This window comes from Coptis chinensis, chromosome 8, assembly GCF_015680905.1.
Source record: "Coptis chinensis isolate HL-2020 chromosome 8, ASM1568090v1, whole genome shotgun sequence".
Lineage (NCBI taxonomy): Eukaryota > Viridiplantae > Streptophyta > Magnoliopsida > Ranunculales > Ranunculaceae > Coptis > Coptis chinensis.
The window spans coordinates 92,981,852-93,009,736 of record NC_141463.1 but is presented as its reverse complement, the minus strand read 5'-3'; the positions used below and the strand labels follow the sequence as shown (position 1 = coordinate 93,009,736).

At 36.3% G+C, this 27,885-nt stretch overlaps 3 protein-coding genes and 1 pseudogene across 5 annotated transcripts; 3 read left to right on the top strand and 1 right to left on the bottom strand.

Moving 5' to 3' along the window:
• Window positions 1–289: 289 nt before the first annotated feature.
• LOC147484480 (protein CLT1, chloroplastic-like) lies at window positions 290–6,037 on the top strand. The gene is made up of 10 exons (XM_086581081.1): window positions 290–805; window positions 2,544–2,689; window positions 3,124–3,161; window positions 3,332–3,447; window positions 4,201–4,300; window positions 4,384–4,419; window positions 4,565–4,615; window positions 4,740–4,863; window positions 5,309–5,434; window positions 5,597–6,037. Exons 1-10 carry the CDS (start codon window positions 408–410, stop codon window positions 5,761–5,763), a joined length of 1,302 nt encoding a protein of 433 aa, XP_086437207.1. The 5' UTR covers window positions 290–407; the 3' UTR covers window positions 5,764–6,037.
• Window positions 5,878–14,951, bottom strand: LOC147484479 (uncharacterized). Of its 2 annotated transcripts, XM_086581083.1 has the most exons (5): window positions 14,866–14,951; window positions 7,408–7,451; window positions 7,201–7,330; window positions 6,923–6,995; window positions 5,878–6,321 (listed from the first exon to the last, which is right to left on the bottom strand). In XM_086581083.1, the coding sequence occupies exons 2-5, from the start codon at window positions 7,436–7,438 to the stop codon at window positions 6,073–6,075; spliced, it is 483 nt and encodes a 160-aa protein (XP_086437209.1). In that variant the 5' UTR covers window positions 7,439–7,451; window positions 14,866–14,951; the 3' UTR covers window positions 5,878–6,072. The 2 variants fall into 2 exon arrangements, with proteins under 2 accessions (XP_086437209.1, XP_086437208.1); XM_086581082.1 differs by lacking the exon at window positions 14,866–14,951 and having other exon boundaries at window positions 7,408–7,587.
• Window positions 14,952–15,060: 109 nt separating this feature from the next.
• Window positions 15,061–18,958, top strand: LOC147484478 (uncharacterized). Its single transcript, XM_086579755.1, has 2 exons — window positions 15,061–15,767; window positions 18,531–18,958. Exons 1-2 carry the CDS (start codon window positions 15,191–15,193, stop codon window positions 18,956–18,958), a joined length of 1,005 nt encoding a protein of 334 aa, XP_086435881.1. The 5' UTR covers window positions 15,061–15,190.
• Window positions 18,959–20,173: 1,215 nt separating this feature from the next.
• LOC147484477 (uncharacterized) lies at window positions 20,174–23,776 on the top strand (annotated as a pseudogene). The gene is made up of 3 exons (XR_015206554.1): window positions 20,174–20,778; window positions 22,594–22,758; window positions 22,885–23,776. The product of XR_015206554.1 is annotated as an uncharacterized LOC147484477 (transcript).
• Window positions 23,777–27,885: the final 4,109 nt, after the last annotated feature.

The following is a 27,885-nucleotide window of genomic DNA, read 5'->3' as shown; positions in this document are numbered from 1 at the left end:
TTTCACGCTCCTCATCCAGCGTGCACAGAATGCTAGTTTGTGTTAAAATTTGAAGAAAAGAAAGAATGAGAAAGTGAGTCAACTCACTCGTTTGTTCTTGTTTTCATTTAGAAAATTGAACCCCCACAATTGTCAACAAGTTAACTTTTTCTTGTCATTTCAGAGGTAGAATGGTCCCTATCCCACCTTAAACAATCCTCCTTTCTCTCACCCTCACAAGTCCAAATCCAACACTTTTTCGACTTTGGAAAAAGAAACAAAAACTAGCCAACCAATACGACTGCCACCTGTCTCCACTTCTCTCCTATATAGAAAACCATCTTCATATTTCCCATCATGCCCTCTCAACAATAAATCTCCCCACAATTTTCAACTAACTCATCATTTCTAGCCTTGCACTAGCTGCCATGTTTTCATATTACCACCAGATCACTCCCACTTCCTCCATTTCCAATCCTTTATTCAACCACCACCGTTTGATAATTAATCATTCTTTTCCCATCTCTATATCTCCAGCAATTAATCAACGGCAGAAAATCCTACTTCTTAATCGATCATCTAAGACATGGATCATAGAATCACTCAGTCAAGAAAAAGGAAATACAATCATCCAATCAGATGGAGAAGAAAATAGTAATCACAATGTGAATACAAATAATGAACGTGAACGTGAACGTAAGGTGGAGGTATTGGTTGCAGCAGCAGCTACAGTAATACTTGGAGTAGGGAATCGTGTACTCTATAAACTTGCACTTGTTCCTCTTAAGCACTACCCTTTCTTCCTTGCTCAGCTTGCTACTTTCGGGTATTTTTTTCTTTCTTTCTTTCATTTATTTATTTTTATTATTCAATGTTCAGGTGTTTTTCTCACGAGCTCGCACGTGGTGATTACGTGAACAAATTGTTTTCAGTTATTATTACGAGTATAGCGTATGAGAAATGATGCATGTTGTCGTAGTTTGTGGCACAACAGAAAATGTCGGAAATTCTAGTGTCGAAATATATATATTGGGCTTGGGTACTGTAATTATGTAGTTTGTCTCATGAACCAAAATATCACCGATATATCGATGATATATATCGGTATTTTGGTACACCGATATCGATATTTCCGATATATATCTACTGAATATAAAACTCTTTTTTTCCCGATATATATTTCCAATATAAAATTTTATATTGCCGATATAATCGATATTTACGATATATATCAGTTGATTTTTTGACTATTTTTTAATATAAATCCGATATTTATGATATTATATTTCTGATAAATCTGATATTTTAAATAGTTTGGACTGGTCACCAAAAAAATAGATATATCCAATATATCTGATATATATCGGTTTTTGGATACACCGATATATTCATCGATGTCGATATTTTGGGCCTTGGTTTGTCTATAGTGGGGTTAAGTGGCCTGTAATTCTATCCATCTTAAGTGGTGGGCCAAAATGATGCATTAGAATCTAGACCCCGCTTGCATCAATGAGTGTAGTCCTTTGATGGTGATGGTAGCATGTTCTCAGGGGCCTTTATATGTTGGATGTGGACGTTGGTATCTAGGATGATCCTTTTTACTGCAACGGGAACATTAAAATGTATATGTTCTGTATAATGCTCAATGTAATAATAGTTTTGAAAACAAATAAGTAGCAGCCCCATAAAGAGTTCCACTTTGCAGCCCTTCTGTAAGTTGGTATATGCAACTCATTACTCATCTTCAATATCAAAAGCAGGCCACCCTTTGAAGTTATTGTTTACATGTTCTATAATCATGTCTGTGTGTCAGTCATGAAAGGCGGGCCCACAAATTTGTACATAATATTGTTGAAGGAACCACATTGTTAAATTATGCTAGCAACTACCACAATATGCCATGAAACTTTCGATTTTATGTGCGTGAAATCTTATACAATGGTCCACGTAATTGTTCCCTTGAATACCTATGTTAAAGTGCCTTATGCTCAGCGAGTTGCATGGTGGAACTCCCTAAAGGTGTTGAATAAAACTATCATTTATCTAAGAAGTGATTTTAATTAAAGTCCAGCTGAATACATTTATACAGCTACACATAATGCACATTGAGCACAGGTATTGAAGTACTAAAACGACAATAACTTTCAAATCTTTGACCTGTACCAAGATTACTGTATACACACATTGATACAATCATGGTTTGAGCTGACCTTTTGTGGTGATGATCTCCTTGCGACAATTTGTCCTTATTTAGTGGTAATAGATGGTTCTAGGTTATGCATTTTGTTAACTACTACAGAGTTAGATTTGAGACTCCACAGCTTCGGATATGTGTGTATGTGTGGAGAGAGAGGAGAGGGGGAAGGGGAGAAGGGGAGAAGGAGAAGGAGGTCGTCTTTTCTGCATTGTGTATAAATTCATTAAGAGACATATACCACGTAATTTTATATGGATCTTGTCCTCAATATTGGCACTCTACATGCATTTGACTTTAGTATCCATTATTTGCAAATTTTTAACCATATATTCATATATATTTTTGCTTACTTAGCTTCATATTCCAGATATGTGTTGGTATACTTCTCTATTTTGTATTTTCGCTACCATGCTGGCATTGTTACTGATGAGATGCTTTCCATGCCAAAAGCTCCATTTCTTGCTGTTGGTCTTTTAGAGGCTCTGGCTGCAGCTTCTGGAATGGCAGCTGGAGGTAATACATATACCCACCCTTTGTTAAATTCATTTGTGACTTGGACATATAAATATTCAGATACTATAAACTGTAAAGAATAATGGATGTTTGGTGCCAATCTGTCTTGACCAAAATCATATATGTATATCTTTTTTTATTTTAAGTAATTAAGTCTGTACCCTGGCGGTACTCATATGTCTTGGTATAAATCTCTCACTGAAGTCACTGCATGCCAAAATTTGACCAAACCTTTGTTGTTTGGTAGTGGCGGTAAAGTTTGCATTGGTTTTGGGTTTTGCTTAATCTGTGATTGTGACTTCCGCAGTGGGGACTAAATACCAAGACTCAACCAAAGCCCTTAAGGCACTTATCTAAACAGCTCTCTATATCTTGAGTACTACTATTACCACTTTCTGACTCGCCTTACTGGTTTCTGTATACCTTTGGAGCAGCTATTCTTTCTGGGACATCTATTCCAATACTATCTCAGGTAATGATCTCTCAGTCATCCTTCTTTCTATATAAATTCTTTCTTGGTCAGTAATTAATTGATGATGTTTACATCTAGTCTCGCTCATATCCTTGTATATTCTGCAAAGAAGTTTCATGAATGGGGATACCGGAGCTTTGAAGTTACCGTTGCTTCTTTATTCTTTGCAGACCTTTCTTGTTTGGCAGCTTCTCCTGTCAGCTATATTTCTTGGAAGACGATATCGACCTAATCAAATATTTGGATGCCTTCTTGTAGCCATTGGCGTGGTAATAACCGTCGCAAGGTAACTAAGCTCTGAATGAAGTTATCTTCCTACACCTATTGCTGCTTACTTAGTGTTCCTCTATGTTCATATTATGACAACTTACTGTTTGTAGGTGCATTTCATTTGAGGCCTCAGATATATCTGAAAACAAATCTTTTTTATATAGTTATCTTTAATCCCTGTATGACTTGGTATTACCAACAATTATTTTATAATCTTTTTAAAGCCTTTCATTGAAAGTTGGTGTTCGCTGTAAGCATGTAGTACTATACTCTTAGCTATGTGCCAGATCACAGCATCTTTGTGCTGAAAGTAGCAAAAAGTAGAACTTTGTCATTGTATATAAGTAATCTGTAATGTGCTAGATTCTTTCTATAATTTTCTCAAAGCATTTCTTCCATTTGTTGATATGGGGGAATTTCATTGCTTTTGTTGTATAGTGACCAACTGTACTAGATATTTGAAAGATTAAGACATAAGCTGAGTAACTCAGAATCGATTTATTCAAGTAGTTATCCACGAAAAATTCATGGGGTCCGTTGGATGCTCATTATAAATTACATTGTGCTTCTTCAGTTTGCATTTATGGTGTCTTTAAAATGACAAGCATAGTGCACTACTGCACTCTATGAGGCATGCAGTCTCTTTTATACTTCACCAAAACCTTTTACTTTTCTTTGAATATAATGTGAAAGTAAATACCAAGGATCTTACATTATATGTTATATTCTTATTAAGGTTCTTATTATTCATTCTGATAATTTTATGCAGTGGATCTAGTGGTGGACTTTCACTGAAAGATGCAGGTGTCTTTTGGACACTATTGATGATTACTTCATTTTTCCTCCAAGCGGGCGACACAGTGTTGAAGGTTGGTTGGTAATATTCTGAACGTAATGAACTTCAAATATTTATCACGAGATATCTTTCTCTTATGAAGTCAGTATCTTGCAGGAAATAATATTCTTGGATGCTGCTCGGCATCTAAAGGTATGATATTCAAGTTTACATATTAATATTCATAAGAGTTTAATTAAATAAAACCAGTTTTGCCTCTAAAATTTCTGGTGACAGAGGTGGCAACTCTATTTAAGGTATCATAGAACTTAAACCTAATGGTCTAAATTCAATGCAGGGAGGTTCAGTTGACCTTTTTGTTCTAAACTCCTACGGCTCTGCTTTTCAAGTAAGCATGCGATAGTTCTACTGAATGTAAACATTTCATGGGATTACTTGCACTTGAATTCAGCTAGATTCTTTAAATAACTATATACGTGAAATTTGATGCACTTGAAATTACCTGGTGTTAGGCATTTTTCATATGTCTCCTACTACCCTTTCTATCGAAGCTGTGGGGTGTTCCATTTAGTCAGTTGCCGAGTTACCTTAAAGATGGTGCTGCATGCTTTTTGAATATTGGTTCTTTATCAAAAGGTGAGTACCCATGTTTTAATTATATTTTGCTTTTGACTGGGCCTGCATCACACTTAAACCTCGATCAAACAGTTTTGTTAACTATATTAGCCGTATGTAATTACAAATAGACGGGAACACCAAACAACAAGAAACATAACGGCAGTGGGGGGGAGAGAAAGAAGTTCGCATAATGGCTTAGAATATTACTCAGTTACCTTGCTGATATATTTATAAGCAAGTGCCCGTATCGAACAGATTCTATCTGAAAAACATTGTTGGAGCTTCATGCGAAAGTATATGAGCTTGGAACAGATGTTAAGATACTCCACCGTTCAACAAATGCAAAAGAAAGAGCCACATGACCTGAAATCCAATCATTAACACATGACTGCATTATCACGCCAATCAAATACTTTGAACCGCAATGAAGTACATATGATGATTTTGGTCTTCATGTCTGTAGGATGCCAAGGTGCCCCTATGCTGCCTTTGCTGTTTATTATAGTGAACATGGCCTACAATATATCACTGCTGCACCTTCTCAAGATCTCATCTGCGGTGGTCTCTTGCCTTGCATCCACATTTTCAGGTTTTGTTTTCTTTACAGTATTTAATTTATAAGGATCATTTTGCATATTCGTACATATGAAACCAATCTATTGGGTGGTGATATTTGGGTTATACTTCTTCCAGTAGGTCATATTTATCATTGCTCTTTGGGTTTTGTCCTCATGCTTGTGTTCTTGTGCAGTACCATTGTCTGTTTACGCATTTACACTCCCTCTACCCTACATTGGTGTGGCATCCTCCTTGCCTGCTGGCTTTGTTTCGGGAGTAGTTGTCCTCGTTGCAGGACTACTTGTATATTCATGGACACCTCCAGTATCGACCACCTCACTCGATCATCAAATCACATGACTGACAACACCTCAAGAAGGAAGTACTCCACTGTAGCCATAGTATAGTTTTGTATTGGAAAATTATTTCTAGTGTTATAGAGAGAAAAGAGAACAAGCGAAAAGATTTGTTGTGCGGAGTAACAAGAATTGTCATTGTCATTACAAATAAAAACAAATAATTTAGAGGAAACACTCGTTTCTCTCTGTAAGTACTGATGTGAAAAAACCAGCTCGTATCAGTTGATCAGTTCTCTAACATATGAACTACAAATAACAAGAGATGATTCCCGTAAGCGCCAAATATTATAGAATTTGTTTAACCACGTTTTCATATCTTATTCAATTTCGCAAGAACAAACACAGTGGCAGAAGTAACACCAGGAATGAAAACATCATTTGGTATTGCTTTTGGAGCCAACCTTTGCTTAATAAGAAGTGCTGCCATAGGAACACCAAAGATATAGAAGAGTACGTCCTTTGCTCCTGTGCCCAACAATCCTGTATCAAATATCACATCTTTGAGAATCTTTCCAAACTCTTCCTTTGTCAACGAGTTTCCTTTGCCTTCATGATGCTCCTGAAAACCAATTATAGAGAAAATATTGTCTAGGGATCGGATGTTTCTTCTTCGTGAAAGTAGTTTAGGAAAATTAAAAACTAAGGAATATAACAATTCCCTTTTAGCTTCAGCACAAGGTTACAACTAGAAATATTATTCCCCCCAAATTCAATTTAATACCTGTTTATATTCGTGTGGAACCATACTAAAGCTGCGTTTTGACCAGAAATATAATCCTCGACCATCTTTCTTCTCCATTGGCTACTTAGAGAAATTTAAAAATAGTGATGGGTACTGGGTAGACCCTAATGAAACATATTTTAAGAAAACAAGTTCGAACAATCTAACTAATCTAAGGTATCATTTTCAGTCTCCCTCACCAACTAGCATATATCCACCAGAATGAAGTCAGAATGGACAGAAGCAGTGAATACATAATTTGGTAGACTATTGCCGAATACAGAGATCATTCTTATTTGCTAAACCATCGATTTAGAACAAATGCCGTAGTAGTGACAATCAATGATTACGAAGACATCAGTGCAGAGATATAAACATACAAACGCAAAAACATATAGATGGCGGTAAATGAATGGCTTGAGGAAGAATTGATTCTTACTTTGAATGCTTTTACCAGAACTTCTTTGCTTGGTACTCGGAATTGTGTGCCACCAATCCTTTTGTTAAGTTCTCTGGCCAGAAGTAAAATTCAACACATCATCAATGTAGAGTGAACAAGTTTACGTTGATCATTTTCGGTGACTATTAGTCTATACTCTATAGTACATATATAAGACCATATTGTTACAAGAGCATGTGGAATTCAACATCTTCAACTCATTGATAAATGACAGACATGCTTTAAAAAAAAAATAGAGCAACAAATAGATGATATACTCGACGGTTTGGCAAACTGCACGATAAAAGTCAGCCATGGTCTGAACCTTGCTAGGATCAGCGAAGTACGTATTGTAACACTCTTCAATTATGGGGCCAATTTCTTTTGCCTTCGTCTCGTCAGTACCTCCTACACGTACGCACGCAAAAATATCAAACTCAATTGCTGTCACATAAAATTTAATATGAAGGGGTGAAAGTTGATACCAGTTGCTAATTTCTTCATGGATTGCCCCATATATACTTGTTGGCTGTTGCTTTCAAAGGTTAGTTGCCTTAATGTTATTAGAATGAATGATATGCACAGAACGTAATGAAAGCAATATGTTTCTCATTTCTTGAAATAAAGCAAAGAGGTTTGGTTAGGGAGGAGAATCTGTAGGATATCTTTGAACATGAGCAAAGTCTGGAACTATGAGTGAAACTGGGACTTGATGAAATAGAATAAGTAGTCCAGCTCCTCAAGTAAAGATTAGATGCGCATCCTCTGATGATACACATTTCAAAAGTGGACCTCCAGTATTTTTCTGATATAACTCATTTTCGAGCAATACATATCTCTGCGCTCCAGACTTAATCCTTCTGTCTTCATTTTTATCCTTTGGTAATTCATCATTGGATAAGTATGAGATATACGCTTCCATCCATTATGCCCCTAGTGTATCGATCTCCATAACCTCCAATTCATCGATATCGATGCTTGGCCTTTGTTGAACACCAATATTCAAAGTGCCCTCGGTGTTTTCCAACATTCTTTGCTACATATGCTAGGTCGTAAGCATGCCTGTTTTCATTTCTATTGAGGACACACCATTTCGGCATAAAGCACTGTTTCGAACCAGTGCCTATTTCGAAAGGTCACACCTTTTCGGCATAATGCACTGTTTCGAACCAGTGCACATTTCGAAAGGTTGCACCTTTTCGGCATAATCTTGTTGTTTGAACCAGTGAACCCTTTCGAAAAGGTTTTTCTCACTTTACGTACTGTGTCAAGAGAAACCCATTTCATCTCAATGTGGGATAACTTGGGAAACAAATTACTCATTCATATCTCAATGGATTTGAGCAAATCCATTTTTCTAACAATCCCCCACATGAATAAAAATTTGGCTTCTTCTATCATAAACATCGGATTTCTGTTCTTTTACAAATGAAAAGATACCGCATCAGGTCAAGTAGCATGGGAGGCCTTGAACTTGCCTTAGTGAAAGACGATCGGATTTAATTGGACGATCAGTAGACTTCAATTAATGTCCTTGAACTGTCAGCCGTTTGTATAAACCTAGACAATCATCTTCACGCAGTACCTTCTCGAATACTGTTGGTTCTCACGTTTGTGTTCATTTTGGCCTTGAACACTTCTTGGTTTCAGATAGTGCTTTTGAGACATTTGTCTTTAAAATTCTCATAGAAGCGGCCCCACTTCGCACTAACATAGGTTATTTCTATAAAGAGTATCTTGCAATACTCCATTTGGATAACATAACTTTCCAAGATATAGTAAATCATTAAAAGCGTGACTTATCCTGGTTCTCGCGGCAGATATGCACTGTCTTATATAAGAATAGGTTAGAGTATAATATTACTCTCCAGTGCTAAATGAGTCACAGACATAATTCAGTTGGCCCATTGAACCTAGATCTTGGGATCTCCAGTCAACTAGGTTGGTTTTTCCATTATGAGGACTCTTTGTTGATTATCTCAAAGGCTTTAAGCCCATTCCCCTTGATAATCTTTCCACTTGCTCTCTTGTTAAATCTTTTTGTAAGTGGATCCGCAATGTTATCTTTTGACCTTACATAGTCGATTGAGATAACTCCATTTAAGAGCAATTGTCTAACGGTGTTATGTCTACGACGTATGTGTCGAGACTTCCCGTTATACATGCTACTCTGTGCTCTACCAATAGCAGATTGGCTGTCACAGTGTATACACACCGGGCGCGAGTGTTTAGCCAGTTTAGAATATCCTCTAAGAAATTTCGAAGCCACTCTATTTCTTCTCCAGCCTTGTCCAATGCTATGAATTCTGATTCCATAGTGGACCTCGCTATGCACGTTTGTTTTGAGGATTTCCAAGAAATAGATGCACCTCCAAGTGTAAAGACACATCCACTTGTGGACTTTGAGTCTTTAGTATCAGATATCCAATTAGCATCGCAGCACCCTTCTGGAACGGCTGGATATCTTGTATAGTGCAGACAAAATTTCGAGTATACTTTAAGTATCCCAAAACTCTCAGTATGCCAGTCCAATAATCTCTGTTAGGATTACTCGTATATCGACTTAGCTTGCTCACAGAGTATACTATGTCAGGCCTTGTACAATTCATGACATACATTAAACTGCCAAGTATACGAGAGTATTCTAGTTGAGATATGCTATCTCCAGTTTGGCTAAATGAAGATTTACGTCAACTGGTGACCTTTTTGGTGTGATGTTATATTTCTTGAACTTTTCAAGAATCGTCTCAATGTAATGAGATTGTGATAGAACAAATCCATCATCCGTCCTAAAGATCTTAATTCCTAGGATAACATCAGCGACACCTAAATCTTTCATGTCAAACTTACTAGACAACATTTGTTTGGTAGATTTTATGACATCCATATTACTACCCAAAATTAGCATATCGTCTACATAGAGACAAACAATGACACATCCCTTTTGAGTGCTTTTGACATAGACGCACTTGTCACATTCGTTTATTTTGAAACCGTTTGACAACATTGCATTGTCAAATTTCTCATGTCATTGCTTAGGTGCTTGCTTTAATCCATATAAGGATTTAACAAGCTTGCAAACTTTCCTTTTTTGTCCAGGAGCAATAAACCCTTCGGGTTGTTCCATGTATATTTCTTCATCTAACTCATCATTCAAGAATGTCGTCTTTACATCCATTTGATGTATCTCAAATCCATGTATTGATGATATTGCTATTAGCATCCTTATGGAAGTTATTCTTGTAACTGGAGAGTAAGTGTCAAAATAATCCAATCCTTCCTTTTGTCTAAAGCCTTTGACCACAAGTTTAGCTTTATACTTGTCGATTGATCCATCAGTCTTAAATTTCTTTGTGAATATCCACTTATATCCCAAAGTCTTGGAACCTGGTGGTAAATCCACCAATTCCCATGTATGATTGTGCATTATGGATTCAATCTCGCTATTTATTGCTTTTTTCCAATAAGTAGCTTCTGGAGATGACATTGCCTCCTTGAACGTTTGAGGATTATTTTCCAACAAGTATGTTAGAAAATCAGGTCCAAAAGACGTTGACGTCCTTGACCTTTTGCTACGTCTAGGTTCCTCCTCAATTTCACTTTGTGTAGGATGGTTACTAGTTGTAGCGTCTAAAGTTCTTTTTGTTGAACTTGGCTCTATACACATGTTATACGGAAACGTATTTTCAAAGAATAAAACATTCCTTGACTCAATAATCGTATATATTAACATGTATATCTTGAATCTCTGATTTATGAACCAAAAAAAGGATATGCACTACTATTGTTTGCATATCCAATGAATACACAATCAATAGTCTTGGGTCCTATCTTAACCTTCTTAGGTTTAGGGACTTCTTCTTTAGCAAGACACCCCCACACTTTTAAGAATTCGTAGGAAGTTTGATGACGTTTCCACAATTCGTATGGTGTTTTAAGCGTCTTCTTGTTAGGAATCTTATTGAGAATGTAATTGGTAGAAAGCAAAGCTTCTCCCCCACAAATTCTGAGGTAAACCAGAACTTAACAACATAGCATTCATCATCTCTTTTAGAGTTCGGTTTTTACGTTCCGTAATACCATTTGATTGAGGTGAATAAGGAGCCGTAGTTTGATGAATGATTCCATGTTCAGAACAGAAACCTTCAAAAGGTAATTCATATTCACCTCCTCTATCACTCCTTATAACCTTAATCTTTTTGCTTAGTTGATTTTCAACTTCATTTTTATAGTGTTTGAACACTTTAATTGCCTCATCTTTACTTCTCAACAAGTAAACATAACTATATCTAGTGCTATCGTCAATAAAAGTAATGAAATACTTTTTACCACCTTTAGTTTGCACGTACTTAAGATCACATATATCTGTGTGTATTAAGTTTAGAGGTTCAGTACTTCTTTCAATGGAATGGAAGGATGATCTGGTCAACTTGGATTCTACACAAGTTTCACATTTATGGTGTGGGTCTATTTTTATCTTTGGTATATAGTCCAAATTAATTAATCTATACAAAGTATCATAATTAACATGTCCTAATCTACCATGCCATACATGTGAAGACTCAATCAAGTAAACAGAAGATTCAACTTTATTGGCGCTCTTTGGCGCAATAGTAAAACAAGACATCCTAAAGAGCCCATCCTGAAGATATCCCTTTCCCACGAATACATCATTCTTAGTTAGTACAAATTCATCAGAAACAAAGACTAACTTAAAGCCATTCTTACTCAAAGAAATGACCGAAACCAAGTTCTTGCAAATGTCAGGCACATAGAGCACCTCATTCAGAGTTAGTTCCTTCCCAGAAGTCAACCTCATCCCCACCTTTCTTTTGCCTTCAACCTTGGACGTAGAAGAGTTTCCCATAAAAAGTTGTTATTTCTTTTCCACAAAGATGATAAGTGGTGAACATCGACTTGTTGGAGAATATGTGGCTTTTAGTAGCACCAAAGATCCACCCACCATTCCCTTTCATTTCCAATCATGAGACATTCAAAAACCACAGCAAATAGGTTCATGTCATTAACATTATCAGAAAGCATGTCCATTGTCACATTTGCTTCAGTCTTTTGCTTTTGTACTTCTTTTGGCTTTTGCGACATTCACTTGCCTTATGTCCGGCCTTCCCACGTTTGTAGCACTTGCCTTTGAACTTAGTAAAAGCGTGCTACTCTCTCTTCACCTTGAGCTTTGTCTTGGCGCTTCCTCTTTCCCCGTAGCACTTGATCCTTCCACAATATTGGCCTTTGCTACCATGGGATCCTTGCCCTTCTTCTCAGATAGGCGGTTATCTTCCTCTATCCTTAGACGGACAATTAGTTCTTCAAGATTCATATATTTGCGTTTATGCTTAAGATAGTTCTTAAAATCCTTCCAAGATGGTGGTAATTTCTCAATCATAGCAGCCACTTGGAAAGATTCTCCTAGGGTCATTCTTTCAGCAATGACATCATGGAGGATTACTTGAAGTTCTTGGACTTGGCTTATGACGGTCTTACTATCCGTCATTTTGAAATCAAGAAATCTACCAACTATGAATTTCTTCATGCCAGCATCTTCACTCTTGTATTTCTTGTTCAGCGAATCCCAAAGTTCCTTAGCAGGTCTTGAACACACTATACACATTGTATAATGAGTCACCTAACCCGCTTAAGGACATAATTTCTACACAAGAAATCAAAGATGAAACCAAACATCTTTGGCCAAAACCTTCTTCTTGTCGGTTTCGGGGGGGCTTACATCGAGCCTTATCCCATAGAAACCTTGCCAAATTAAGGGTGGTCGGATAGAAGAGCATCTTCACATTTGCAAAGACTTGAAATCAGTTCCATTGAACTTTTCAGGGTTTCTCCCCATGAGGAAGCAGAATGGGGAAGCGAATGTTAGGAGAGTGGCGGTGGTGTTGCCATATTCTGAAATACAACTACACTTTGTTATTCCTTTAAACCAAAAAGAAAAGAAAAAGCGAAACAAATTATGTTGGTGAAAGAAGAAGAAGAAAAAATCTATCTTAAGTTGTTAGGAATATACAACTTAATTGTACTTACTCTTTACCAATTACCAAACTATACAAACTTTTTGTCTTGTACTTCTTAGTTAAATCCGAGCCTAGTGTAGATACACTATATCCTTAAGACATATTTTCCCCTCATGGTGCTTGAAGGTTGATGGGAAACTGTCTCCCAAGATAGAACGAATTTCCTTCTATAGAAAGCTAGCACTTCAATTCTATAGAATCAGCAAACACAACATAGTATTTGACTAAGAACAGAGGGAGAAGAGAGATCAGAACTCTGTGTGATCCGGTGTGTCTTTCTCTCCAAATTCATCCACTATTTATAGGTGAGTGGTGCCTTTTCGAAACAACACAGTGACTCTTGGGAAAAAGTAAGCAACTCTTTGAAAAGTCACATGTTTCGAAAGGACACACCATTTCGGCATAAAGCACTGTTTCGAACCAGTGCCTATTTCGAAAGGTCACACCTTTTCGACATGATGCACTGTTTCGAACCAGTGCACATTTCAAAACATCGCACCTTTTTGGCATAATGCACAGTTTCGAACCAGTGCACCCTTTCAAAAAGGTTTTTCTCACTTTACGTACTATTTCAAGAGAAACTCATTTCATCTCAATGTGGGATAACTCGGGAGACAAATTACTCATTCATATCTCAATGGATTTGAGCAAATCCATTTTTCTAACAATATTCGCATCATCAAGAATAATAATAATAGAAAAATGTACAGTACGCAGGCTGTAGGTGTGAGAATCGAGGCCACTCATCACGGCAAGAGGTGCGTGTGTATTGCATCACGAAGTACTTTGCAAGGGCCCAGATTCATGCGTATCGGTGCGCAGGCGTACTCTAGAAGCTCTATAGTAATAATGGGACTGCATTTTTCCACGCCTAGGTTTTACACTTACCCGGATTTATAAGTTGTGTGATATAAATACCCTTCCAAACAGTTGTATATGCTTAATTGGGAAACAACTCAAACAAGTTTAAATTCTATTCATCCTTGTCAGCATCTTCAACTCTTCTTGCACCATTAACCACTTTGATTACCTTAATCACTCAATATCGTTGTAAATGATGTTTTTGGTGATCCTTACAAATGTAGGCTTGATCAAGGGATTAGATTGTTTGAAGGGAATTGACCGAGTTCGTATGGACGAACTTCCTACGTATCAAGTTCTCTCTTTGGAGGAAGACTTGAATCAGGTCAGACGTAGTTCCTCATCCTCTTTATATATGCAAGGGGCTCGCACCTCCTACTCTCGCGCGTCGAGTAAGATCCAGGTCTTCAGGTCACTCGCGAGTCGTGATGGCGAGTTAATGACATTTATTGTGACGCGTGCCTGAAGCTACGGTCTTGATGGTAGTAATAAAGACATACATTACTAACCGTTGAGGCGAGCGAGAGTCTGAGAGATCGTTGCTAAGAGAGGTCATTCGTGTGTAGCGAGTCACTATGTAGCAAGCTCGTGTGACGAAGACTGCAGGTCGATCGACGATTGTGTAGCCAGTCTGATTGAGTTGAGTCGCTATGAACTATGTTCTCAAAAAAAAGATACCCAACGCTAGAGTTTACTACTTCTATGCCAAAAAAAAAAAAAAAAAAACACCAATTGACGCATTTGATCAAATAAATTAACTACAACTCAAGTCACACAAACAAAACATTAATAACGACTAGAAAAAAAAAAGTATGTTATGCACACATACAATGAATGGATTACAGTTGTAAATTTTGATGTTTAATATTGCAGTGGTATAAACGTAGGAGAACTCCAATGTCCAAACATTTTTGAGTTTTGAGTTTGTAAAACATCTTACGATTAGGGAAGAAAATGAGGTTACCAAAAAATAAGAAAAAGAGAAACAAACAAACAAAAAAAAACAAAAAAACAGCGAATGTGGGGTAAAAGAAGAGGCGCTACCATTTTTTAAAGGAGATCAAAGTGGATCCGGCGAGCTTTTTTAAAATTTTGAAGACTGAAACGGAGGATTCACATTTGTAAGTCAATCAAGTACACGCCGCAATGGTCCTATATATTACTACACCACGTACCTTAGTTTATACATTTCGCAAAGATGATTTCAAACCTGCAGGCATTTACATTATTAAACCCTGTCGTTCTCAACCCTTCAACTTCTTCTTCTAGTTTATTACTACACCACATATATTACTAATGGAGATCTTGACAAGCAATGCTCCTATATATTACTACACCACATACCTTCTAGTTTATACAATCCGCAAAGATGATTTCAAACCTGCAGGCATTTACAGTATTTAACTTTTACATCATCTTCCTACTCTTTAACCAATTGATGTCACTAACAAAACCTTCTATGGCCACCTCTGGAAATGAGACTGATCTTCACTCTCTAATCGCTATTAGAGATGGAATTCAAGGCGGCTTAAGCTCGTGGAACCAATCTTTCCATTTCTGTCAGTGGCAAGGCATTACATGCGGCAAGCGTCATCAAAGAGTCATAAGTTTGAATATTTCCAGCCAGAGTTTGGTTGGATCGTTATCGCCTCATATTGGAAACCTCACTTTCCTAAGGCTCATCAACCTAACACACAATATATTCTATGGTGAGATCCCACAAGAAATTGGTCGGTTGTTTCGTCTTCAAAGACTCAATATGTGGGATAACAATTTCGAAGGAGAAATTCCAGTCAATCTAACCCAATGTACTGAACTCAGGGTCATAGATTTAACTAAGAACAAATTGTCAGGGAATATTCCGGCAGAGCTTGGCTTATTGTCAAAACTTGAAATCTTGCTTATTCAAAGAAGCAATCTGACAGGAGTGCTACCCCCTTCTTTAGGTAATCTTTCCTCGCTTCAAACCTTCTCTATATTTGAAAACAAAATGGTTGGAAGTATTCCATTCAGCTTTGGTAGACTGTCAAGCTTACAACAATTCAGTGTTGGAAGTAATTTACTATCTGGTGAGGTCCCGTTACCAATTTTCAACAGCTCATCCCTGAATAAATTAGCAATTTCCGTTAACCAATTTAGTGGTAGTCTTCCATTAGACATGGGCATCACTCTTCCTAATCTCGTCTATTTCTATGGAGGTGGAAATCAACTTTCTGGACTACTCCCAGTTTCATTAGCTAATGCTTCTAAACTTCAAAAATTTGATATTGGAGAAAACAATTTTAAAGGACCAGTTCCTAAGGATTTTCAATTCCCTCAAACTATTGAACAGCTAAATCTTGAACGCAATCATCTAGGAACAGGAGAAGCTCATGATTTGAGTTTTATCACATATTTGACCAACTCCAGTAATCTAAGGGCATTGGGCTTGGGCGGAAACAATTTCGGAGGTGTTTTCCCGAACTCTATTACCAATCTCTCCCACCGAATGGAGTTGTCTCTAGTAGACAATCATATATCTGGAATTATCCCAGAAGGGATTGGGAACCTGGTCAATTTGTTTAAATTAGGTCTCCACTCTAATAACTTTTACGGTAGTATTCCATCTTCTATTGGAAAACTCCAGAGGTTACAGGGGTTAAGTCTGTTAGGAAACAAATTGTCTGGACCGATTCCATCTTCTCTAGCAAACAATACTAAATTGAGTCTGTTGTTGTTAGGAAGGAACAGACTGGAAGGAAACATTCCTTCAGGTCTTGGTGCTCTTAGCCAATTGCAATTTTTCTCGGTGCGGAACAAAAAGCCCTAAATGGTACCCTACCAAAAGAGATCTTTACTATTACCTCTTTGTCGAACTTTCCTTCTCTCTCGAACTCCTTAAACTGGTTCCCTACCTTTAGAAATAGGAAAACTAACAAATCTTGTTACATTGGATGTCCGAAATAAGTTATCTAGTTTATTGCCTAGTACTCTTGGTGAGTGTTTGGTTTTGGATAATTTATACTTGAGTTTAAAATTTGTTTGAAGGGACCATTCCTCAATCTTTGAGTTCTTTAAAGAGTGTCCAAGAGTTAGATCTATCAAGGAACAAATTTTGCGGTGGAATTCCAAAATATTTGGAAGACTTTTCCAGATCTCCACCTATTGAATCTATCATTCAATAAACTTGAAGGTGAGGTACCAAATGAACGGAATATTTAGAATTGCAAGCAATTTTTTCAAGAGCTGGAAATTCTAATCTCTGTGGAGGGTATCGTGAACTCGCAATTTCGCCATGCCGATTTAACAAATCTGAAAAGCAAGGTGAAAAAAGCATGGAAGGTCCGATCCTTCCAAAATGGCAATTATGATTAGTGTGGCCGTGTTCATTCTGTTGGCATCGTGTTCTCTTATATTTTACCTGAGAAGAAAAAGTAAACTTAAAATGGCTTCTTCAAGAATCATTCAGTTGATCAACATGTTCAGTCACTTATGGAGATCTTTCTCGCGACTTAGTGGATTTTCTCCAAATAATTTTGTTGGATCAGGTGGTTTTGGCAGTGTATATAAGGGAATGCTCAACCAATATGAATCTGTTGTTGCTATCAAGGTGTTCAAACTTCAATTGAGAGGAGCACTAAAGAGTTTCATGGCAGAGTGTGAATCATTGCGTAATATCCGCCATCGAAATCTTGTTAAGATTCTAACCTCTTGCTCTAGCGTGGATTATGAAGGAAATGAATTTAAAGCACTAGTCTTTGAGTTCATGCCAAATAGAGGTTTAGATAAGTGGTTGCATCAAGAGATTAGCGAACAAAATGAAGAATCGAATTTGAACCTACTTCAAAGACTAAATGTCGCCATTGATGTTGCTTCTGCGCTTAGCTATCTTCATCATGAGTGCCACATTTTGGTTATTCATCGTGATCTAAAGCCAAGCAATGTGCTTCTTGATAATGATATGGTAGCTCATGTTGGTGATTTTGGTTTAGCAAAACTTATTTCGGAATCAATAGAGAACTTGCATGATAATCAGAGTACCACAACAAGGGTAAAGGGATCTATTGGCTATGCGCCCGAGGTTGGAATTTAAAATATCGACATATGTTGATTTCAATCTTTTTCCAATTCATAAATGCATGAATTTAATATCTAGTATACCACATCATTAGTTATCATTTTTCATGCGACCTCATTTTAGTGAAACTCAATTCTTTTTTACTTTTTTTCTCTAGTTAAGTTCGACGCCATTAACACCCCGATTCTGGGGAGGGCCTTGGATAGTTGGATGTTTTAAGCTCCAAAGCTTATAGCATAGTTATTTAGATAGTCAAAAAAAAATAGTTATGTAGATATCTTAAAAGAGGAAAAAGGAATTGGACGTTAGTGCAAATGAAAAATTGTCAAAGAATCTATTAACTTGATCTAATTACTTTTCAGTCCATGTTAGTTGAATTAAAATTCAAAAGATCGATGATGAACAAACTGTGGATGTGGTGGTAATTAAGCTAGTTTAGTTTGTTACTTTTATTAATATCTTAACCGCGATTGTGAGGACCTTTTTAATCTCTCTATTGTAGAATGGATGTAAAACATTATGGTATTACTATTATATTTCTTTTTCTTTTTTTTGTTTTCTTTTTGCTGGCCAATGGCTCTTAATATCCATATATATATTTTTTTCATTTAAATGGTTTACTAAAAACTAGTGATTGATGTATATATTGCAGAATATGGTATGGGAGCTGATGCATCCATACAAGGTGACGTGTACAGTTATGGAATTCTAGTGTTAGAAATGTCCACAGGAAGGAGACCAACCGATGAGATGTTTAAAGACGGTTTATGCCTCCATAACTATGCTAGCAACGGTTTACAAGATCAACTTATAAAGATTGTAGATCCAATACTTTTATTTGAAGGAGATGACACTTTAGGAGAGACTAACAGCATCAGAATCGGCAGTCATAGAAGAACAAAACTGTTAGAGTGCATGACTGCAATAGTCAGAATTGGGGTTGCATGTTCTGTGGAATCACCATCAGAGAGAATGGATATTAGAGATGTCTGCATAGGAATTGCACGCTATCGAGACACATTTCTTGGACTACGATTTATGGATTTTATGAGAAACGAATCGACTCTAACGACGGTTTAATTGAAAGGTAAAGTCACATCTATTACAAAATAAATGAATATGAAAGAGATAGAGAGCAGAAGAAATTAAATCGGTGTTTTTCTATGTAATTTTTCCTTCATTTATGTTCTTCTGAAACATTCATAACTTGGTTATTATGCAATCTTTGTTCAGACCAACTCAAATGGTCCCTTATCCCTGAAAAAACTATGAAAATCTTCCTCCAGTGGCCCACCATACCGTATTCCTCTATCTGCAACGGAATTTTGCACCGTGTATATGCAACTAAAGATGCAGGGTGACTTAGGTCTAGCCCCATAGGCAAGCTGACGCCACTCCCAATGGAGCACAATCCTTATCCGGCCACTGGCACTTTAGTTCGAAAAGTTTATCATTTGAAACTTTGACTACACTAGACGCCACTCTCACTGACCTGGCATTTAACACCAGTAGCCACATAGTAAACATGAGCGTTGCCCCTAAGTAAAAACCTAAACATTCTACTTTTTTCTTGAATCACTGGGCAGCATTGGACTCCCTTGAATTGGATTGCAGACTTATTGGTTGAGCTCTTTCCGAAACTATTGTTCTGAACACTAAGAGGTGCCCAAAAGAGGATATATTTACTTTCCAGATTGCAAATATTTTTTGACTGTTTGGTGTGCACTTGTTTCTCTGTCTTTTTTTTTTGTTTTCCCCCAATTCACACACACACGCAGACACAAGTAACTTATAATAGATAAACCAGCAACAAGATTGGGATTCACAGTTGTGGAGTGTCTAACTTTTACACCCTTCAGCCCCTAGTTTCCTGCCTCAGTTGCGTAGGAGCAATTGCATGAGTGGCCTGAATGAAACACAAAGACTATCATGTAGGGGCAAGACATACCAAGACGGAGGACAAAAAGGACATTGCAAAATAGTTGTGGAAGAAATGGAAGGACATATTCCAAAGACTAATACCATAGCTTTATGTCTTCTATTTCACTTGGGAGTTGGGGAATATGTGTTTTGAGTTTTAACGGCAATAACTGGTGGTGTAAATGGATTTGAGGGGCTGATAATTAATATTGGCCTCATAACAACAGTTGCAAAACAGTTGTATCTTTAAAAAAGACTTAGGGTCCTTGTTTAATGTTAAAATTTTCAATTATGTAATGTTAATGATCAAATACTATCATACCTTTTTTATATTCTTGATCTCATGTTCTTGTGTTTTCTGTAATTTCTCGCAGAAACATGGAAAAGAATCTATGCTTACAGACTAAGGCATATCCTTACAAACTGCAAGATAATGGAAACTCTGTTTAAGACGTTCCTGAGCTCAAGAATGGAGCAATTGCCAATCCAGGAAATGGTGCTGTGGAGCCTGCTAGTCTATTGAACAATGAGTCGTTTGCACCTCCAAATGAAGGTTATTATAGACCTATCTACCAGCAAGTTATTTGCATGTGGTCGAACTTCCATCCTGATTTTCACAAAGTGTAGCAGAACCAGTGGAATGGCTTTGAGAGCTTTAGTTCGCTGAATCGGGAGTATAATTTTCCTGTTGGAGGCAGAGTTCAGTATCTGCCCTTCCGGATGTTCTCTCAATGGTATCCGCAAGAGTTCCAATTTCAAGAGTTCCATTATTTTGTGGTTATGGACTTTGAGGCAACATGTGACAAGGATAGGAATCCCCATCCCCAGGAGATCATTGAGTTTCCATCTATTTTAGTGAATAGTATGACTGGACAACTAAAAGCTTCTTTTCAAACATATGTGCGGCCTGTATATCATCAACACTTGAGTGATTTCTGCAAGGAGCTTACTGGTATCCAGCAACTTCAGGTTAGTTCGGAGTTTATTTTGCAAACTTCATTCTATTATATTGCATGGAAGGGAAGTTATAGTTCTAGCCCGCTCCTAACAAAAAGAAATTTAAGTAGCCTTTGGTGTGATGTGAGCACGTCCATTAATTTATAGTGCACATTTTACTATATGACTGGGTCATTGGCATTGGCATTGGCCAAGAAGATGATCCATGTGAGGGTACTTTACAGTGAATTATTAATATGTTTCATTATATGAGGAGAAAATATTTTTTGAATGAAATATTAAGTAGTTGACACAGTGACACCTCGTCAATTATATGTATGTTAAAGAGGGTTAGATGAACCAATAAGGAAGGCCATGGATAAGAGAAGGTTGATTCAGGATATTCTAACACTTGAGAAGACTCTGAAAAGTCCGAGGTTGCTTAAGCTTTTAACAAATTAAACAACTTCTATCGATTTTTTAATAAATCTTGCAGAATTGTTCTTTAGTTTCATTTGCGGTTGGTTGTGACAAAAAGTAAAATAAAAGTGCATCAATCAAGTTACTTGCTTTGGAATCTGGGTGGGCCCTTTCATTAGAATCTACTACTTCAATAGGCTGCAACATGGCTTTAATTAGGTCAATGATGCTTGTGGCGCATGTATGTTTTATAGAAGAAAGTGATAGAATATGGTCAAGATATGTAGGTTTTCGATTAAGAGCCTCTTCACCTGAAATCAGAATATGATTAAGATATGTAGGTTCTCGATTAAGAGCCTAGTGAAATTCAATGGAATGGTTATAGCTAGTACATTTTGGGTTCCATGTCCTGCACCTGATTCCCTACAACCGTAGGAATAATACCCCACTTATCGTGTCACGCGATGCAGATCTATCACATTTACAAACATCTGTCAGTTGGTGGGTCTCATGGCATCTTAAAATGATTGCATGTTTAAAGTCCTGAGAAAAGGTTGGCTACCAAGATCTCTTTCACAGGTTTCTTTGTGTTTTCATGTGTGGTGAAAGTTTGATAAAGAATTTAGTGCTCCCCACATGTCCTCTAACATATGATAACATTCTTCCTGGGTGAGCAGGTGTGTTTGCAATAATTGATAGTTTATGGAAAAGCAGTGGTAATGTTTTATTAGGATGTTTATTGCTTGGAAATCTAAGATAATGTTCTTCATGTTCGCCATTTTCCCATTTTCCCATCTTCATCGTCATTCTGTTATCTATGGAACTGCTAAGGACATATTGTTAATGTTGTCGATAGTTGAGTTTTTGCTTGCAGTTTTTAGTGTTCTGTTCCTTGAACCTTCATTTCTGATTTTCTGAAACCAGTATCTATTTATTAGGGTCTGTTGATTTTGTTCCCCTTGGATTTTACGTGATTGCCATACTTCAGTTTGCCAATGGAGTATTCACTGCTTCATAGAAGGATACTCTGTGTTCCGAAGCTCTTGTTTATTGTCAGTCTCAAGCAGAAGTGTGGAACAGTAAACATGATATGATTTTTAAGAGTAGGATATAGTTTCTACAAATTGCCATCTTACTTCAATTTCACATTGTTGCAGAATCATTGAATACATGTAACTGAAATTCACCACATATTCTGACTTATTTTGTTTAGTTAATACAAATGATGACTGATTACCAAGTCATCAATATATCAGATATTTTGTCCCCTAATCAGCTATTCTGTCTTCTCTGATTACAATGAATCTGAGTGATCTATACCCATTCCATACAGTAGTTCTTATCGTGCTCATTCTGATAATTGAACCATACTATTGATGCATCAGTCTGTAATGCTAATAATAATCCTGTAATGATTGGGTGTGGTGCCAGGTAGAAAGCGTTCCTCTTAGTGAAGCTTTACTGATGCATGATAAGTGGTTGGAAGACAAGGGAATTAAGCACACAAATTTTGCTGTTGTTACATGGTCTAACTGGGATTGTTGTGTGATGTTAGAATCAGAGTGTCGTTTTAAGAGGATCCGGAGACCTCCCTACTTCAACAGGTAATTCTAGTGAATTCTTTAATCCCATCTATGAATTATCTAATTTTGGAGAATGCTTTTTCACGACGATAAAGAAGCACAATCATAAAAGCTTCTGACTTGGTTCTCGTTTGAACTCTGGCTCAGATGGATCAACTTGAGAGTTCCATTCAATGAGGTATTTTGGTGGAGTCCGCTGCAATCTCAAAGAGGCAGTTCAGCTGGATGGGTTAGCATGGGAGGGACGTGCACACTGTGGCCTTGATGATGCCAGGAACACTGCTCGTCTGCGTACCACATCGTGCACCAGGGCTCAGGTTTTCTATAACAAATTCACTGATGTGGCATACTGCTGAGAGTCAGTTTGCATGGCACCAGTCCCCTGATCGCCAAATTGTACCCTCCCCCTCTCCTCACAAGCCGAAGTCACTCACATTTCCCTTTATCCAGTTTTATCCTGCTCATATGGACCATAGCAAGGAGCGGCGCATGTATTGCCACTGTGGGGTGAAAAGCAGCAAGAGCATGGTCCGGAAGCCAGGCCCGAATCATGGAAGCTTCTTCTTTGGCTGTGGTAACTGGTCTGCAGCGAGGGGTGCTGCATGTCATTATTTCGAATGGGCTTCTCCTTAAATGAGGGAATAAGGTTTAGTCACTTTCCGTGATTATTATCCTGGATTGCTCAGATGTCTTCTATGTAATAAAAAAAAAAAAAAAAAAATGGTTGATTGCCGCTGGGAGCAAATAGCCCTCAAATGCTTTTCTGGGGTTTTTGCTTCTACAAATACATATAGGTCTCAAAAGTGAATCCCTGGTCTCTATTCCTGAAAGAAGTCCTCTAGGAGGCTCTAACCCTGTGAAAACTGACTTGTTGAAAATAGAGGGAAGATAGGGAGATGTGAGAAATGCCCACTTAGGAGGATTTCCTATATGCTCAGACATGCGCAATTATTCTTGAATAATCTGTTGTGACGTAAAGACACTTTTTTTTCTCCCCAATTTTTTATAATGAGAATCAGCAAGTGCTTGCATTTTTCTCCGATTGGTCTCAATTATTTGGAGCATAAACTTTCTATTTTATATCATTTAAAGAACTATATAGCAGCCTCTTCACGTGGTTATGTCCATCAAATATGTGATTATCCGGGCGCTCTGTTGAAGTATAATTATTGCTTGATTTGGTAAGTTAATCATCATCTCTCCAGACCAGGACAACCCCTAGCCTAGTAGCTTATACCATACTGTTACCAACAGAGTAATTAGAAGACTTCAGCTTCTGTAACAAAAGTAGAACCAGTCAGTCTTTGTTGTAGTTAGTGTATATATTAATTAATTCTTGCTTAGTGCTTCGTTCTTGTAGCATGCCAAATTTACAGGCAAACGTCCTCCAGTTCACAAGCTTTGTATATGCGTAATATCCAACGACCTGTCGAAAGCTGAGCATTTTTACTCGTCGGTATAGCAGTTCGCAGAGATTTCCATAGAAGACATTTTGCTTACAAACTGCAAACTGCAAGTGCTCAAAAAATCCAAAACACCACACTTTTACGTCCAAGTCTAAGGACTTAGAAGAGAACCCCATGATTCAACACATTAAAGATCAGGGTTATCACACAAATTTAGCAACGCCATTAAAGTGTAAAACTCATCGTAGGTTCCTGTACTCCTAGGTGTACCAGATACAACACATGCAAACTATACTAGAATTACTGTATAGCAGTGGGGAAGTGAACGTCTCAAAAGATGAGAGGAGGAGGAAGATGAAGGAGGGAGATGAAGAGAAGGGCGGAGAACAAAGCTAGAGAGTGGGAGGAGGAAGATGAATAAGAAGAGAGAAACTATGGGGGCAATAGACCACACAAACTATGCTTATAAACCAAAGGTAATATACACAAAATAAAATAAAAATCCGCCAACTTGTTAACACACTCAAAATAGGACAAAGGCTAAACTGGACATAAATAATAACAAATTGAGTGTTTCAAAGTACTAATCCATCTCCATCTCTTACTATCTACTATCTATATACTAAAAGCAGACCTCTAATAGAGGATTTTTCTCTCCTATGTGGCACTCTAATATGAGAGTTAGTTTTTCTATCTCATCTGTGTATCTAATGTCACAGTCTAATATGAAAGGTAGTCTTTTCTAATAGCGCTAGAGAGTTTGAGTGTATTTTAATTCTTATATTGAGAGAGTTTTAGTGTATTTCCAATTCTTATATATTTGATCAAAAAAAAAAAATTACTAAAAATAGGTGATTTGTAAAAGGTAATTTACAATTATGAATCAAATACTTTTAGTGTTTCAATTCTTATATATTTGATCAAATAAAAACCGCTAAAAAATAGGTGATTTTTAGAAACTAATTCCTATTACAAATTATACAATTTTAGTGTCTATGATAAAACACCGACTTATTTGAATATATCTTTAACACGGCCTCAAAACATAGCTAAAACAATTATACACAAAATAACATCACAAAAATATATAAAAGAAAAAAAAATAAATAACAACAAAGCAATAATGACAAATATTTTAAAAAATATATAATCTTGAATGAAACTAGATGCAAATACAACTTTATCAAAATAATAAATGTTAAATCTAAACTGGATGCAAATACATTAAACTAATCTCATAGAATAATTAACGGAAATCGAACTGGATGCAAATGCATTGAACCCGACCTCAAAAAGAACAATTAATGAGAAATTGGTAATTGGATGCAAATGTATTGAACTAATCGAAAAGAATAATTAACGAAAAATCAGAAACTGGATGCAACTGCATTGAACTGATCTTAAAAAATAAATGACGGGAATTGGAAATTGGATCCAACTGCATTGAACTAACCTCAAAATATAAATAACGGAAAAATCAGAAACTGGATGCAAATGCATTGAACTAACCTCAAAACATAGTTAGCTTTAATATATATGAACTTCACTTTATTATTAGGCAATCTCACAAAACTTCAATTAAACTTCTATTATTAAACAACAAAATGAAGTTGAAAGGTTTTATCAAAGGCGAGTTTTTTTTTTAATGGAGAGTGAGGTTTTCACGTTATAAGAAATTTGGTTGAGTGATCAATATAATATTAATATATAATAGTTTTGCATATTTGCAAATATTTTTCAGAATAATTAATATAACAACACCCGTTCGTAGATAATCTTTGAAGATTTTACATAGTGAGTCATGCATAATTTAAAAAATAATTAATGGGAAATCGGGAACTGGATAATCTTCGATGATCCCACATAGTAAATCAAGCATAATTTACTTTTTATGTTATGTTTGCAAGGACACTACAGATGGATCAGTAGAAGTTGGTATTACACACCACATGGATAATTAAAAAGAAATCGGAAACTGGATTCAAATACATAACTGAGCTCAAAAAGTAATTAACGGGAAATCGAAAACTTTACGCAAATGCAATAAACTAAACTCAAAAAGTAATTAACTAGCAATCAGAAATTGGGTGCAATTGCATTAAACTGACGTCAGATAATAACTAACGGGAAATTAGAAATTGGATGCAAATCCTTGAAAAATATTTAACGAGAAATCGGAAACAGTGTGCAAATACATCAAACAAACTTCAGATAATAATTAATGGGAAATCGGAAACTAGATGCAAATGCATTGAACTAAACTCAAAAATAATTAACAAAAATAAAAACCGGATGCAAATGCATTGAACTAACCTCATAGAATAATTGTGGGAAATCGAAACTAAATGCAAATGTATTGAAATAATCTCAAAGAATAATTAACGGAAATCGAAACCGGATATAATTGCATTGAAAAACATAAATAATCGTAAAACTAGATGCGAGATGTATTGAACTAACCTTAAAGAGTTATTAACGAAATCGAAATTGGATCCAAATGCAATGAACTAATCTTAAAGACTAATTAACTAAACATTGAAAAATGGATGAAACCTGACTTTGAACTAGCCTAAATGAATAATTAACGGAAATTATAAATTTGATGTAAGCGCATTGAACTAACCTCAAAAAATAATTAACGGAAAATCGAAAACTTGATGCAAATGCATTGAACTAACCTCAAAGAACAATTAACATAAAATCAGAAATTGGATGCAGCTGCATTGAACTAACCTTAAAGAATAATTTACGGAAAACCAAAAACTGGATGCAACTACATTAAACTAAAATCAGAGATTAATTAAAGGTAAATCAGAAATTGGATGCAAATGTATTGAAATAACCTCAAAAAACTATGCTTATAAACCAAAGGTAATATACACAAAATAAAATAAAAATCCGCCAACTTGTTAACACACTCAAAATAGGACAAAGGCTAAACTGGACATAAATAATAACAAATTGAGTGTTTCAAAGTACCCTAATCCATCTACTTCTACTATCTACTATCTATATACTAAAGCAGAGACCTCTAATAGAGGATTTTCTCTCTCCTATGTGGCACTCTAATATGAGAGTTAGTTTTCTCTCTATCTCATGTGTATCTAATGTCACAGTCTAATATGAAAGGTAGTCTTTTCTAATAGCAGCCTAGAGTTTGAGTGTATTTCTAATTCTTATATTCAGAGAGTTTTAGTGTATTTCCAATTCTTATATATTTGATCAAATAAAAAAAAAATTACTAAAAAATAGGTGATTTGTAAAAGGTAATTTACAATTATGAATCAAATACTTTTAGTGTTTCAATTCTTATATATTTGATCAAATAAAAAAAACTGCTAAAATATAGGTGATTTTTAAAAACTAATTCCCTATTACAAATTATACAATTTTAGTGTCTATGATAAAACACTGACTTATTTCAAATATATCTTTAACACGGCCTCAAAACATAGCTAAAAACAATTATACACAAAATAACATCACAAAATATATAATAGAAAATGAAAAAAATAAATAACGACAAAGCAATAATGACAAATATTTTAAAAAATATATAATACTGAATGAAACTAGATGCAAATACAACTTTATCAAATAATAAACAAGAAATCGGAAACTGGATGCAAATACATTAAACTAATCTCATAGAATAATTAACGGGAAATCAGAAACTGGATGCAAATGCATTGAACTGACCTCAAAGAACAATTAACAGGAAATTGGTAATTGGATGCAAATG

Coding starts and splice junctions, on each gene's coding strand:
- LOC147484480 (XM_086581081.1), top strand. CDS start 408: ATGTTTTCATATTACCACCAGATCACTCCCACTTCCTCCATTTCCAAT. Junction 3,448..4,200: donor GTGGTAATAACCGTCGCAAG/GTAACTAAGCTC, acceptor AATTTTATGCAG/TGGATCTAGTGGTGGACTTT. Junction 5,435..5,596: donor CCTTGCATCCACATTTTCAG/GTTTTGTTTTCT, acceptor GTTCTTGTGCAG/TACCATTGTCTGTTTACGCA.
- LOC147484479 (XM_086581083.1), bottom strand. CDS start 7,438: ATGGGGCAATCCATGAAGAAATTAGCAACTG. Junction 7,331..7,407: donor CATGAAGAAATTAGCAACTG/GTATCAACTTTC, acceptor GCGTACGTGTAG/GAGGTACTGACGAGACGAAG. Junction 6,322..6,922: donor TTCTGGTAAAAGCATTCAAA/GTAAGAATCAAT, acceptor ATTGGTTTTCAG/GAGCATCATGAAGGCAAAGG.
- LOC147484478 (XM_086579755.1), top strand. CDS start 15,191: ATGATTTCAAACCTGCAGGCATTTACAGTATTTAACTTTTACATCATC. Junction 15,768..18,530: donor AGTGCTACCCCCTTCTTTAG/GTAATCTTTCCT, acceptor TATATATTGCAG/AATATGGTATGGGAGCTGAT.